Source organism: Haliaeetus albicilla, chromosome 15 (assembly GCF_947461875.1).
Source record: "Haliaeetus albicilla chromosome 15, bHalAlb1.1, whole genome shotgun sequence".
NCBI classification, from domain to species: Eukaryota; Metazoa; Chordata; class Aves; order Accipitriformes; family Accipitridae; genus Haliaeetus; species Haliaeetus albicilla.
Window position 1 is genome coordinate 26562927 of NC_091497.1, and position 16160 is coordinate 26579086.

Sequence of the window (16160 nt, forward strand, 5' to 3'; positions counted from 1 at the left end):
TCAGTTCGCTCTGTCAGCATTACCACACACATAGTCTTGTCAAAATCATCTCAACTGCAAAAAACACAAACAATCAACTAGAAATACGTAGGATAATTTTTGACACATGCAGTATCAAGCGCAGTGACATCAGCAGACCTGATGTAGCAACCGCTTTCACTGGAAGGTAAAGACAAGCACCTGAAGACTGGAGGGTTTTTTTTAAGTTCTAACTGGAATAGCAAATCGGATCATCCTTTTATTAATTAAAAAAAAAAAAAAAAATCCTGCAGGAAACCAAAATCCACAATCAAAGAAACACTAAAAGGCAACAAAGCACAGTTATTCGTATTAAAGTAATGAGGCAGAAATTGGGAAGTGTATCAGTAACCTTAAACAGAAATTGGAATCACTGGCAACTTATGTTTCAGCTGCATACTATCAATCTGTTGCAACTCAGAAAGCATCTCTTCGAGCTCAGAAATTAAATCCTTTCTGAATGCTTCTTCTGGAATGAATGTTTCCATGGTAATAGAACATATATATTCAAAAGAAAACCAGTTACGCCTTAAACATAACATCATTACTAAATTATACGTTATAACTTTATAGTCTTCTCTGCATTTTTATTCCATTAAAAACACTTAACATATATTTATGGTATATAGTCACCTGGATGGAAATGGGAGGGTTCAGCTTTTTCAAATCCTATGCAAATGTGGCCATCTTGTGGTTAATACTGGTATTATTGATTTTTTTTAATCCGTACAAAACACAGACACAAATTAGTGACGAAAACATTTTTGTGTATTAATGACTGAAGTTGATAACCACCTATAATGGTCAAATACCCATGTTGTTTCACAGTAGGACTCTATGCCAGCTTTTATGCAAATATTTCCCTATTACACTAATACTACAAAATAATTCTCTATGCAAGATGGAAATACATCATATGTTCTCAAGATACAGATAACTAATACTGATCCTAGTCTTGGATGAGAGGAACAATAGTAGCACATTATTTCTATTGTTTCCTGAAGCATTTTTGAACCACAAATGACTGCTTTCTACTGACAGATTATATTAATAAGTCACTCCTGTCCCAACCGTATCCTTTACTTGCATAAAGCAAATACTCTTCTTTATAAACACATAGTTCTGTAACAAAATATTTGTATACATTGCAAGCTAAATAGCAGCACTTATGAAGTGGTCAGATTTGCTTTATATTACTCAAAAAAAAGGGAAACATTACAGTTAAGAAAACAAAGATTCAGCACACTGTCTAACAGTCATTCTCAAAACACAGACTTTTTCTATGCAATCATTACTCCTTTTCAAAACCTGAAGGATTATCATCCTCCAGCAAATGATTTGCAGGCATTTGTTTTGGTTTGGTTTGGGTTTTTTTAGAATAATTTTCTAAGATCTATGATCCAAATAAAGACAGTTGATTAAAGTAGAACCAAACTAAATTTTACTAGAAGTTCACATGTAAAAAACCCTGGCTCCTTAACAATACTGATAGAAGTGTGTAAATCCCTAGGATTTAACAAACATCATTTGTTAAACAAACATTTGTCTTTAGCAAAGGCCATAGTTTTCTTCTGTCCTGCCTGTTTCCTCCAGCTTCTCAAAATTCCTGCTGTTGTCAAAAGTCACTACCTCGGAGAAAAAAATATCTTTTTTCCTCTGTATTTTCACTCTTTAACCATTAAAAATGGAACGAGTCTGTAAGCACTGATCTCTCAACTCTCTGACAATCTGGGAAACAGAAATACCTTGAATCAAACAAATTTTCCAAAAGAAAGTTTGGATTGGACTGGATTCAACCCTATTATCCAGTCCTCCATCTCTATCAACTGTAAGACAATCCCATGTGGAAATTTATCAAGCTCCATTCAGTAACAGTTCCTTTTTTTTTTTTTTTTTTTAATTTAGGATCCTACATATGTACTGTTCTGTACTGCCAGTAACTAAAATGAGAACCCTTGAAAGGACACACAGTACCACAACGCAGAACATACACTCAGGAGACAGCAGCAAGTTTAATAGGGATCCTTGAAAATTAAAGTAGAACTAGACTTTTCTCACCTTTTCCACCTTTTCATTTTCTGAGATGTTCAGTTTTACAAAATATAAATGTATTTGTGTGTATACAGGTGCAGAAGGTTTTTCCCCCGAAAGGGTAGCTGTTATCTCACAGGTATTTCAAAGCACTAACCACCACAGTTTTCAAGCACACATCCCTCATTTTTGTGCAGAGGTTTTGTATTTTGTGGAAACGAGTGGCACAATTGCACCTTCTCTACTTTGAGCTGAGACACATGAAAAACCAAAGCAGTGACTTGAGCAGCTACATTAGAAGCAAACATTTTAGATTCTCATATATAATGTCCATCAAAGCTTCGATGAAATTAATGACACTTTTAGCTTTAATTTACCACTTGAAATACATAATGACAACAGAAATTTTGAAAACATTCTCTCTAAAGGAAACGGACAAGTTACTAAGTATATTGTCAAGTGATAAATGAAAACTGAACAACTACCTCTAAAGAAATCATACCATAATGCAACAAAACTCTGAAAAAACAGTACTATTAAAGTCACTTTGAACCAAAAACATGTTTCAACAGCAAAACCAAATAAGGCAAACATTACCTCACACACAACCTTAATACTCTGCAGAGTTACACTTGACCAATTACATTTGGACCTTGTGAATATTACATGATCTGAAATGCAAAATTCAGTAATACTCCAATTAAGCAACTGAGAAACAAGCAATGCAAAAACAGATGACATAAAAAGCAATTATTTTGCTTGTTTTCCATATTTCAAAAACAGGATACTGAAGAGGAAAAGCAATTTTAAAATCAGACAGAAGAAACAGCTAAATCAAAAACTTTCAGGTAGTAAAAAAATTATTTAAGCACTGAAGTATCTTTAACAGCAAGTTATCCAGAAACCTAAACAGATGAACAGTTTCATAAAATATCACCTTGATTTTTTAAGTAATACCTGCAAAAAACATAGCTCCAAATAGTAAGAAATAAAGTTAAAACTGAACTAACTTTCTGGGAAAAGTAAGTAATATGTTGCATGCACAGACTGTTGCCTAGCTAAAAACTATGATCCTGCAATACACTATTTCTGCAGTGTGCTTTTCATATCTGATAATAATGTTCCTGTTGTTGTTCTTATAGAAGCCAGCATTTACAGCAGTCACCACTCCATTTAGACAATAGCATCAGCAGAAAAAACAAATCCAAACAGCTCTTAACAGCTTCTCTCATCAATCTTGTTTTCTTAAAACAAACCCGCCTTGATTTATCACTATTCGAATTTCAACCGTAATGAAGTATGTTTCGCCAGAACTTTCACATCAGTGATACAGACTGTCAATATTTGGAAGTTAGGGATAACAATTTGAATTGAGAACTACTACTAGGTTTAAAATTAAATTCCTCCATTTATCCACTCTCTTAACTGCATGTGAGGAAGAAAACAGGAAGGGTGTACTGAAGGAGCCAAATTTAATTTTTATCTAAACATACAACATATATTAAAAATCCAGCACATCCATGTTTCGAGTATACTACTATTCTGTAGCATATAAAGTATCATAATCATACAGCTGCTTTGCTTTATTCCTAACCTGCCTTGTTACCCTCGCAAGAACAAAAGAGGAGAAAAAAGGAACTTCTGATGCCACATCAAGATCAAACAGGTTAAATGACTTTTGAATGATAAAATAAGTTGCTGGGGTTGTTTGCATTTATTTAAGCATTTCAAAGTGGAGAAATAAAGAGAGAGTCCCCTCTTTATGAAACCTAGTGGGAAAACTATTATGCTCATAGATTTATCCTATAATATACTCAAATACTGGGTTCTTTTGTATGTGAAATAATGACAAAACGAGACTAATGCACCATAGAAAGCTGTCATCACACAGAAATCACAGAACACAGAAGTGAAGTAAAAAATATTGTCTACCTTTTCCACCTTTCCACCATTGATGTCACTGGGGAGGAATTTCTTGCCAATCGTTCTTAAATCTGTCTGAAATTAATACAGAAGACAAGAGAATATTAACCTAAAATAACTTGTTTCCAAAAGAAGTTTTCATCATAAAATAGGAAAAAGAAGGGTATTTCTTCCATAATGCCACCTATTTATAGACTATAAAAAAAAAATCCCTCTAACTGCATATGAAAAAATTCAACAACTAAAAGAGTTTACAAAAGATATTCCTTTGCTTTTTAAATTATATTCTTGTTTTAAGCACATTTTCAAAGATAATTAAAATGCTCTTAATAGATGAAACAAAATGACTAAGTAACATTGAATTATTAGACATAACTGAGGTTTAATAGAGGTAAACTTCTTTCTTCACTCTCCATCTGGCACTTACAGAAAAGCATTTCAAATTTGCGTGGTTTTACATGCCGAAATCCTTCATAAAAGTCTGGGATGATTTTTGCAATTATACCTGGAGTAAAAGCTTACCTCATATTTCCATTAAATGCTTTTTAACTTAAATGTCTGATTACTTCTTTTGGAAGTGAGGTAGACAGCTGCATGACATTATTCAGCAACTGTGCAACATGGCCACTGACAACACTAAACTGAAGAATTCATATGGTCAAAGGAACAAGTCTCCACAAAAGCACTTTCCTTTACCTAACAGTATTTGTACAAGAACTATCAATCAGGGTGATGTGTGACAAAGGGAGGCACTGGATGGCTAAAAGGTGCAGCACAGGAAAATAGCAAATGGTATAAAAACTAATTAAACTTTACACACTATTCTTTTTAGCGCATTTATATCTGTTAAGAAAAAAAATAAGGCATAGCAGTGCAGCCTAAACACCCATGTCTTGTAAACTCCGTTGTTTGAAATAAGCCTGTTGTTTTAAATAGAACATGCTGATGCACATTACTGTACTGAAGCTGAAAACCCTTCTTATTTATTATGATCTTCCAAAAGAAGACGGCCTAGATGCAATTACTACTAGAACTTGTACACTAACTTGCCATTAATATATGCCAATGGACTATTGTTCTGGCATCCCAATCTAGAACTGAGCAGCACTACATTTTAGTATCTAAAACACTAAACAAATGGTTTAGTTTGTTTTTCAGCAAGAAACATTAGTACCCTACAAATGGAAAACTAATTGTGGGGATGTTCTTTTAGGCTATTTACTCTGAGTATCTATAGAGTGGATAAATGCTCAACCCACTTTCTGTTGCACAAGATAGCCATAGACAGTGATAAGAAAGCACATTCCATTTTCAATCTGAGCCCACCTGAGGGAACTGATCTGTCATCTGTCAGTTATTTATCTCTGACTAGCACACAGGTTCCTATAAACTGTTCCCACATGTTCCATACCTATATAATTAACAAGTCTCCAGCAAGATGCTTTGCAATCACAGCAGCAGAAAGAGGACACAACTTTTACAAACTCTTTGCATGATGTTATACAAAAAAACATTTGAAGGACTGAAGGTACCTTTATGTCTATTTCATACTTAATTAAGCAATTCACAGGAAAAAAAGGGTCAGTTGACTTCTTGGTTTCTTCTGCCTGAAATGTATCTCTAGCAGTCAAGGAAAGAATTTGTGAATTTGTAAGAAGCGAAATCTAAATTCACTGTTATCCTGTTGTTCAAGCCACAATGCTATTCCCTACTTACCCAACAAGCAACTTAACCTTCGAGGTATCAAAACAACTGATTTAATGACAAAAATATTGATAAGCAATTAAAACTAGGTTTGGGGTGCTTGCATAACATTTCTGATTTATTTTATTTTTATTATGTATCAAAGAAACTGGAAATACAACACATACATGCTCAAATGATCATGTTAGTGCTTGTTTCAGCATATAATTACATGTGGGTAATACCCAGCAACTTGGAAATATTTTATTTGCTTTTTTATAAACCAGTAATGCACTCTCAGATATATATAGGCATCCTACTACAGCCCAGAAACCAAATGCTTACCCTCTGCATGTTTTGTATTACATTATTTGCACTTTTGCATTATAATTTTGCTTTACTTCTTTTCAAATTCATTACATGAATTGGTGCATGCATACATGAGTGATCAAACACGTGCTTCAAAGAATAAATGAAAGGAACAGAGGGGATACTCTTTTCAGAGTATCACCCTAAACCAACAGTGGTTGAATCTTGAAGATGGACAAAATAATCCCTAACAGTTCTCATTCACAATTTCATTAAGAAAGACTACTTTTCTCTTAAGCGCTCTACTACATTGTTTTTCCCCTTCGAACTACATATAGTTATTACAAAGGACAAAGTTTACATAAATCCATATACAGTGCATACAAGCTTTAAAACTTGTGAGTATGGATGACTGAGAAGTTTTAAACAAAGAAAATGTAAAATTCTCAAACTCTCCCTCATGATTTTGATAGAATAAATTAAAAATAAGTAAATACATGGATTAAGTAGCTGCCCTCTTTTCAATGTTATTGAAAGGGAGCAGACTTACTAATGTTTACCAACAATGTATGTACTAAAATTCTGAAAAACACAAATTCACATGCACACTTTTCTGGAGTCCTTGAAAGTATTAAGGTTTATTGCTTCCAAGTTGGTTCTCTGTCTTGCATATTTTTGTATTTATTTGTCTGCAGGAATAGTGACTACTAATCCAGATTTCTACATTAAAAAAACCCAACAAAAAACCAACTGTTTGTAGTTACGTAAATATGTACATGTCACAGGAAAATTCACCATTAGTTTGAATATGCTTTAAAGTATATCATGTCCAGAAGTCAAACTAAGTAAGGGTGTTTTATTCATCCCAACAAACTAATATTTTGTACTACAATTTCATACTCATGTCAATATACAGCACTCCTGATTTTATTACTGCTTATACTTTGACTTTAGATTTACATTTCATAATCATAAAAATATTTTCCTACTAAAAATTATGTTCATTTTTCTCCTCTAGGTTCCATGGTTTGGAATAGGTGTTATTTCCAAATATAATTCACAACTCAAACACGCAAGGAGAGAGGAGGTACTCTATCCTTTACGTAAATCGCACAGACAACGGTACACTTAATTAGCCACACAAACGTAACACTTGAGTCATTAGATACATCATTTTTAGCATGATTTGTCAGAAAAAAGTTTTCACAATCATAACTTACATTAAGGGCAACTAGGATAATGTCATTTGTATTAACTTTTTCAGAGGAACTTATGCAAGCTTCAATTCCTTCATCTGAAAGATACCTGTTAAAGAAAAAACAATATTAGAATATCACATGATGTATCTATTAGGCAAACATTTTGTTCTGTATGTAAGATTATTGTCTTCAGTTTGTATCTTTTGTGCTGGTGAAGCATAGATTTAAAAATACTTAGAAAATTACTTCATGTAATCAGTTTCCTTACACTGAAGTGAGACTGAGTAAGAGACTTCTTCCATAATTTCTAAACAAACAAACAAACAGCTTTGCTTACAAAGTAAGAACAGCCACCATTCCAATTATGTCAAACATGGTAACACTACGCTCCTCATACCCGCCCCCCCAAATGATAGGAACCTGGTTTCCAGGTCAACCATTCGGGCTTTAATTGATGTAAGCGGCATACTTTCACTCACGCACTTGCAAGGAAGAAACAAAACAAAACAAACCATCCCACACACAACACAAACCACAACCACATCCATTTCTCAAGAGCAAGACCATACGGTTAAGCCCTCAAGGGCTGGGGCACGCAACACTGCCGTCTTCTAAAGTGTATTCTTGCTTGCCTGGGCTACAAAGAAACTGATAAAAACTGAACCGCATTACAGTGTATCGGTAAGCAAATATGGTGAAAAAGTTTAAATAAGAATAGAAAATCTCCTCCACAATCACATATGGACACAGCATTTGTGAACCTCGTGCTGGTAGTCCAGGATCAGTATCTTCCTGCAAAAATTCTGTGAGTATACAATAAATTTGCTCATCTGAAAACTAAGGAAGTTTTAAATGGATTCAGCTAATCAAGTCAAAAGGGCTGACCTATTCTAACCTTGAAAAACACTTTAAAAAAAAAAAAAGATAATTTTAACTTGAGTGGTCAGAATTTGTGACATTTGTTATTCATTTTGCATAATATTTCCTATTCAAAGCCACAGAGCTCATTTTTACGTAGCTGGCAATCTGCTTTCTCTGCACAGCTCTTCATTTTATTTAAATACATCACAGCAATCATTAAATAATTGATATTTGCTAGGTAGTCTGAAACACAGTACTTGCCCAAATAACTTTTAAATAGCTACCTACCTACCAAGAAATCACTATTCCCCAAAGAATGAAAGAATGATTTAAGAAATAAAGCTTAATATACATTAAGAAATATTAAAAATAAATATTCCTGAGTGCTTCAAGAAATACTTCTTTTTAAAGAAGATAATATCCACAGTGTAACATATAAACAAGGCAAAACATTTGAAGGAAAGTATTCTTGATAGGCCTTTTTGATTCTGGCCCAGGTAACACTAACATCACCTTTTCCAGCCCTGCCAGTGTTCCCAGACTAATTAATGATTCCAGTTGTGATCTAACCCAGGCATTTGGCGGGATCTAACTCTTCAAGTTGGACACTGACATCTAGCAAACTCCGAGAGACCAGACAGCCATCACCAAAAAAAAAAAAAAAAAAAAAACCCAAAAAACCCCCAAAAAACAAAACAGCCCAAACCCAGATGCACTGAATGGGAAAAAATTGCACATATAAAAACATAAGGAACGATCCTATTTTTTATATAAAGGCAGATGCTTGAGAAGAATAAGGTGGCAAGTTTTGGTGGCCTGCATGGGAATGCAGGATTTCCCAGCTAAGTGACTCTGACCTCAAGTACTATGACCTGTGAAGATTCAGGTAACTACTGTGAATTAGCAGATCTCATTAGGTGGAGTCGGAAAGTAAAGTAAAACAACATTTCCACTCTGTGCCAGAGGAAACTAGAACAGATACATCCTACAGGCACTATCTTATTCTCAAGGCTTCAACTGGGGTTTAATTACACCAACAGACTTCCTAGAAAGAGCAGTATCAGAAACTCTACAAGTTTACCGTCCGTCATCTTCAGTGTAAAAATGAACACAAGTTCAACACCAGGAGTTAGGGGGAGTGCAAAATCCATAAGCTGAGTTTTAGACTGTCAGGCAAGTTGTGGAAAGATTCCTCATCTTCTGCTCCTAATGTAAATGAAGTCATTCTTCAATTCTACTGAAGCTAGCAGGACTCCAGTTCTCTTACAGAGTTACTCAGCCTAGTATTTAGATGTAAGCACTACCATTTTCCAGGAAGAAAAAAAAAAATGGTTTTAGAGCATGAATAAACAAGAACCTGACCTAGAATTAAATTTTCCCAATGTAGGACAAGATTAATTCTGCTATCACAAAATTCACTGCTGAGACATGTTTTACTTTCTCACTTCAAAGTGAAGACTGAATCACAGCTGACAAAATCCCACTCTTTAGTCAAAATTTTGAGTTTATAAATTTTTATATATAAATTTCAGTTTAGTTTGTCTCATTACCTTGGAGCTTTTTTGAGATGGAAAGATAAAGAGAAACCCACTGGAAAAGACTATTCATATTTTACTTGTGCTCGTTTAAGCAACAGCACTTAGCAGAAACATTGCCTACCTGACTGAAATCTCTGCCAACATTAGTTTGATTTAAACAAACACTAAAGCTTTTCAGCAAAAGACTGATTAAAATGGTTATTAAAATAGTCTTCAAAAAAGCAAAGGCTGTTAACATTTAAGGGGAGGGGATATTTTATAGTTTGGGGTTGGTTCGTTTAGTTTTTCTAGATATTTATTACATGAAAGCATAAATTACTTCAATGCATAAGATCAGGATCAAAATTACTTTCAAGATAAAAGATCAAATCAACAACTATATCAGCAAAACTATGCTGAAGAACTTCAACAGAGAAAAAAAAAAACAAAATTAGCAGAGCTCTCCAGTAACGGGTCAGGTGTTGCTTCTGTGCAACAGGACATAAAAGTGCAGATTTTGTCAGAAACAGTCAGGAATTGGTCAGGGAACAAACCACAACCAGGACACACCATACACTAGCATTAACCGAAGCACAGATTTCTCCTTCTTTAATAGAAGCCTGGAACTAGTGTATATCAAGTCAGTCTTTTCCATTTTGCCCTAATAACTCTTATACAGACTACTTTATACAGCAATGAATATTCCAAATACATGTTTACATTTTCTTTACAACCTTACAGAAAGTTCTTATTTAAAATAAATTACTTTCTCTTCATTGCCTGTACAGTCTCCTATAAAAACTACCTAAGTTTTAGTTTTGAGTATTTCCTGCTACAGGCCCACAAATTATTTAAGAAAAAAAAAAAAAAAGTATTTTTAGGAAATTTTTGTTGTTTAAAATAAATATATTTATACAAAAAAACATACATCTACCTCTCTCAAGTATGAAATGCGAGTTACAACAGGCAAAATTAACTCTTCAGCTGGCATAATCCTTCCCCCAACAACATACAGATTATTAAGGCTAAAATTCTTTTTCCAGGCTCTGAAGGAAACAGAGTCCCCTTTTCTATCTGCTCTTAATAAGGGCATGCCATATGCTGAAGGTAGGACCTTTACAGCACAAAGCCACTCAATCTTTTTGTTCTCTGTATGAGATGAAGGAGAAAAAAATCTGATCCTGAATAGAATCAAAGACAGCAAAAAAACTCCTCTGGAGTCAAAGACAACAGCCCTGCAGCTCTGTGTCTCTATTACATTCGAGTGTGTCACAACATCTACATAACCCGTTGTGCTGGTTTTGGCTGGGATAGAGTTAATTTTCTTCATAGTAGCTAGTACAGGACCATGTTTTGGATTTGTGCTGGAAGCAGTGTTGATAACACAGGGATGTTTTCATTCCTGCTGAGCAGGGCTGACCCAGAGCCAAGGGCTTTTCTGCTTCTCCCCCCAGCCCACCAGGACAGCTGACCCCAACTGACCCAAGGGATATTCCACACCGTACGATGTCATGCTCACTATGTAAAGCTGGGGAAGAATAAGGAAGGGGGGACTTTTGGAGTGATGGCGTTTGTCTTCCCAAGTCACTGTTGGAGATGATGGAGCCCTGCTGTCTTGGAGATGGCTGAACGTCTGCCTGCCCATGGGAAGTGGGGAATGAATTCCTGGTTTTGCTTTGCTTGCGTGCGCGGCTTTTTCTTTACCTATTAAACCGTCTTTATCTCACCCCCAGAGTTTTCTCACTTTTACCCTTCCGATTCTCTCCCCCTTCCCACCACAGGGGGGTGAATGAGCAGATGTGTGGGGCTGAACTGCTGGCTGGGATTAAACCACAACACCCGTTCTGCCCATTTTGCAAAATATCACAACCTATCACAACCTTAGGTAATGAAAGGTGAACTGCAATGAGATCCTGTTACACTAATCCAACACATTTCCTATTGCCAAGGAGTAGGAAGCAATTCTAAACCACCCATGAACCAGACCACAGTGCTGGAAGCAGGTCGCGAGCTCCCACTCCCCAAGAGGTACCTGGCAGTGCTGTACGAGCAGTGTCCTCGTCAATTCTTGCTCTCCGTACCTCCATCCCAAGCTGTCCCCACCTTTTCTTTAAAGGGCAAAGGAGCACAGAGAATAACCTGGCACAGAAATGCTGCTGCCGCAATCAACAAAATTTCCCTTGTCTTTGCCATAAACAAACATTTCAGAATCATGCACTTTTGCTTAAGGTGAAGAAGTGAATAAATAAATGGTAAAATAAATGGGTGAGAAGCATGGAGTGAGAAGCAGCCAAGCTCCACAAACTTCTCTAAGAAGTCAAAGGCTAGCCAGTAGCTGACCACTGGTATCTTACACTGACAGCAACAAGACAAATTATTTCCTTAATACACAATGCAGATAATACTACCCTGGAAGATGAGCCTGAAAGACTTAAAAGGAGGCAACTATATTCCAAATGGAAGCTTAATTTTTTGCTTTATCCACCAAAGTCTTAAGCATCCTAAAGAGATATTTATATTTTTGAGTAAATAAAAAAAAAAAAAAAACAAAAACCACAAAAAAAAACCCAGCACACACAAAAAAAAACACACTGAACTTTCCTCTATGGGGAGTGGTAACTAGAGTAATGTACATTGCAAGCACCTTTGGTTTCCAAAAAAAAAAAAAAAAAGTATTCACTAGACTTCTTTCTTGCAGATGTTTTAAAACAATCTCAAAAGTTATAAACTGAAGTAATGCAGACAATTCAATTGATTTCAAAGGAATTATAGCAAGTAATGCTGCATGAGTCACATAGGGATTTTGTGGCCTTGGAACATTAATACAAATTAAACAAAAAAAAAAAAAAAATAAAATCAGTTTACAACCAAATGGGCACAAAGCTGCTGCAAATGGTTGAGATGGTTATTTGTGGAGCATTCTCTTGAGAGAGGAGACCAGAAGTGAGAGAAAAATAAATGCTTCTACTGCAATTCTTCCACATTATGCTTGCTGAAACCTGTGGGATCTCTCACCTATTCCTTCCCCTGCCTCCCAGCTCCGCTCATCTGAGACATGTAGCAGTACAATCCTCTTAGCTACAGCTTTTGTCAGAACATCTCCTAGAAAGCACCTAGATTCTTACCTTATCTTCAAATGAAGCATTAAAACAAAGTCATTAGTAATGAATCAGAATTTTCTACATGAACCATTTACACATTACATATAAATCCAAATCTACAATTTTTCTGTCAAAATGTTCTCAAATAAGCTTCTGTAAAAAACAGATTTCAGTAATTATTCCTTTGTAATACACAGAAAAACATATTACATCAGTGACAAGCAGAGCTGTTTTCCCACTGCTCCTTCGTATCAAGTATGACATCAATTTAATAACCCACTTTTGCACATTATAGGTGTGCACCTTCTCCTTTTCAGTATTTCCCATTGCTAAGGGCTATAACTCTGTAGTACCAACCTCACCTGCACCTCTACTCATCTCATTTTATCTTCCACTTTACTTCATCAAGAACAGATTACACCTGACGTGGCCTAAATAGACAGATTTCTGCACTGCTACAGTATTGCCACCTATGTCTGAAACACTGAAGAAATCAGCAGCATCAAAGGAAGATGCATTTTTGCTTGTCTGTTCTATACTGCTGGATCAAATAGTTGATCTGCAGACAAACATGCACATGTACACACACACACACACACACTTTAAAAGGTTTAAAATAAGAGCTTTATTCTAGAATTAAATGCACCAGGTAAACAACTTTCCTAATAATATTTCTTTTTCACAAGCAGCATTCTTGAAAAGCATGTTTTCTCTATTTGTAATTAACAGTTCATGCGCAAACACAAATCTTCAATCTTCCATCCTCTTTCTGTCCCGTATTTCTAGAAATCCTCCGTAATTTTTTCCTATCAACTCTACAATTAACATTTTATTAAGTAGAAGCTTTCTTTAAGGGAAGAAGTAAATAAGGGAAATTAATGTTAATAAACATGCTGTATAAAATTTACATATTTCAGATTCACAACTCTTCACAGAATCACTGTGATATTAGCAGAAAACACAAAAGGCACCAACAGTACTTCTTGTAATTCAGTGCCAGCCACATGAAACAATGTTGAAGTTTTACAGTAAATTTTATATAGCTATTTTCAATGTGTCTATGCAGAAATCAGAATGTTCCTTCTATTACTTTGCTAAGAAAACAGATTTATACAATCATGTCATAAAAAAGATAAGGTTGGGGGGGGGGGGAGAATCCACAGACAGCTTTCAAATTTCTTATAGTTGGTGACACCACAAAAGAAGAGAGAACAACTTTAACAATAAAGCACAGTGAAACGTCAAAGAACGCACTAGTATGAGACCACCACTGGGTGCCAGTATTGTTCCATAACAGAAGAACAGTATCTCCTATATTAGCTATTTTAAAAACTTGGGAGTTCTCCTAATAGGGTTTCAAAATGTTCTGCTGAATTTCAGTTGTATAAAGGAATTACACCGCAATGTTACAAATTTTATTGAGGGGCTATCACTAGAGCTGTTTAAAAAAAAAAAAAAAACGAAAAACTAAACAACCCATTTTAAAACATTATGCTAAATATGAAAATCAGATTTCAAAGAAGGTTTCTTCATACTCTATAACCTGCATAACAATACTGGGAAGGCAACTGACACTGTTCTTCCCCTCAACTTCTGAGCTTTTTATTTAAAGAATAATGTAGCATTATACAAACTACCAGACAAAATAAAATGGAACTTAAGGGTAAAAAGAACAGAGAAAATTTTAGAAAGATTCAAAAGCCCTGCCAAAATTAGGGCCAACTGTTCCTTTATCCACAAGGCAAACGTCTGTAAGGAATGACAAATGTAGATTCAGTGGCATTCTTGGCAGTTCTACTATTAATATTCTCACACCCAGACAAGTGACATTTTTCCTAACGTCTAACCTTGCTGCACTGCCTTCTGTTGCCTCTTGTTTTCTGCACACCTATGGAGAAGAGACCGTGCCTTTCCTTTTTGCAATCACATTTAAAGACTTACTTCCTACATCTTGTACATCTTGCTCTGTATCTGGTACATCCGGTATATCTTCCTGTATATCTTGTACTTACACTGATGATTATTGCTATCCAAGTGTATTTTTGTTCTCCTATCACTTCTCCAATTTGTTAACATCACTTTGAACTCCAACCCTGAGCACCCACAGCTTCGCATTCCTAAGGAGCTTTATCTTGTGTTTAAGCTTAGTACTTCATGCTCCATCGTCCAGCTGTTTAATGACAGTTTCAAATAAAATTTGACCTAGAAGATACCTTCATGCAGCCTCAGATTTTGACAGTGAACCATCTGTAGCCGTCCTTTCTAGTACGGTCAAACCAGTTTTATAATTGCCTTACAGGAACTTAATCTATACTGTTTCCCTATTTCACTCCTTAAAGATGCAAAACCAAAACGTTAAAAGTAAGTGTAGTGTATTACATCACTATTCAAAACTCACCAAGTGGAATTATGCTAGCAAAAACCTATTTGCACCATCCAGAAAGCACACTGAGAATTACAAAATTTTGGTTGCAACTAGGAAGCGTTTAGATGAACAGACACCAAGGTACTTAAGTGTATCTTTAAAATATTACTGGCATTCCTAAAACTGGTGCACAGCATCTACAGCACCTCAGTTGCCCAGGTGGTTAAACTTGCATCCCAGCTACATAACTTATCACTCCTGAGAATACATCACTTCCTTAACTGCAGTCTCCAATCCAGGTCAAATTGAAACCCAGAAAATATGCATTCCCAAACTCAAGTTCTCACACGTTTATCTGACAAAATTAAAGGCCTAAACCTCTCTCAGATGTCTGTGACACTTGACTTTCAATAAAAACACCAGCTGAGAAAGACAATGTATTTTTACAACAACAAAAAAGGGTGGGTTTTTTCTTACATTACATAGTAGAAGCAGAATGTCTGCTATTACTGCCCCCTGCCAACCCCCCCTTTTTTAAATGTGGGGAAGCAAACACAAGTTAATTATCTAGCAGTAAAATCTATTTTGTCAGTGAAATCATGACCTAAGAAAAGCACAGAAAATGCTCAGAGCCAAGGAAAAAAAGACATCAAAAAAAAAAGTACAGTGCTTTAAACAAAACCAATGCATTAGCTTCTTCGTAGGTTACTTCTACCTGAAACTTTCAGTAAGAATGGGTTAAAGACCAATAATTTCGGAGCATTACAGTCCTAAACATATGTAATACCATACACTACAAGAATTCCTTCATTGCGTAAGCAATACCAGTCCGGCATCTGATGGCGAGGCCCAATGGAAGCACCCACTGTGCTGCTCCTTGGGGAACCTCCTGCTCCCCTGGACAGAACTGCTCTCCCTAACAAGCAGCGTTTTTCCTCTCTCCTACAACAATATCGGAGATGAGAGCTGCTTTATACCTGGGTCACTAGGTCCTGAGACGGGATTTGGTGCTAAGGAGGTTTCTGCCAGGGGTCACCAAAGGCAGAGGGCACCCCAGCACTCCCTGCAATACTTTAAGTGCTTCAAAGTCTGTATTTGTGTCATGATGTTCTAGTCACCTTTACTAACCCAGCTCTTCATCCAATTCCAAAAG

General features: G+C 35.8%; 1 protein-coding gene across 2 annotated transcripts in view; it reads right to left on the bottom strand.

The window, feature by feature from the left end:
- The window catches only part of TDRD3 (tudor domain containing 3), a 110455-nt gene that overhangs the window by 59762 nt on the left and 34533 nt on the right, over positions 1–16160 (bottom strand). Inside the window, exons 2-3 of one of the 2 annotated variants that reach the window (XM_069802600.1) lie at positions 7185–7269; positions 3982–4047 (exon numbers count right to left, since the gene is read on the bottom strand). In XM_069802600.1, coding sequence (XP_069658701.1) covers positions 3982–4047; positions 7185–7269 — 151 coding nt within the window. Of the gene's footprint in view, positions 1–3981; positions 4048–7184; positions 7270–16160 lie in introns of those variants that run through there. The other variant, XM_069802601.1, reaches the window with a different exon arrangement.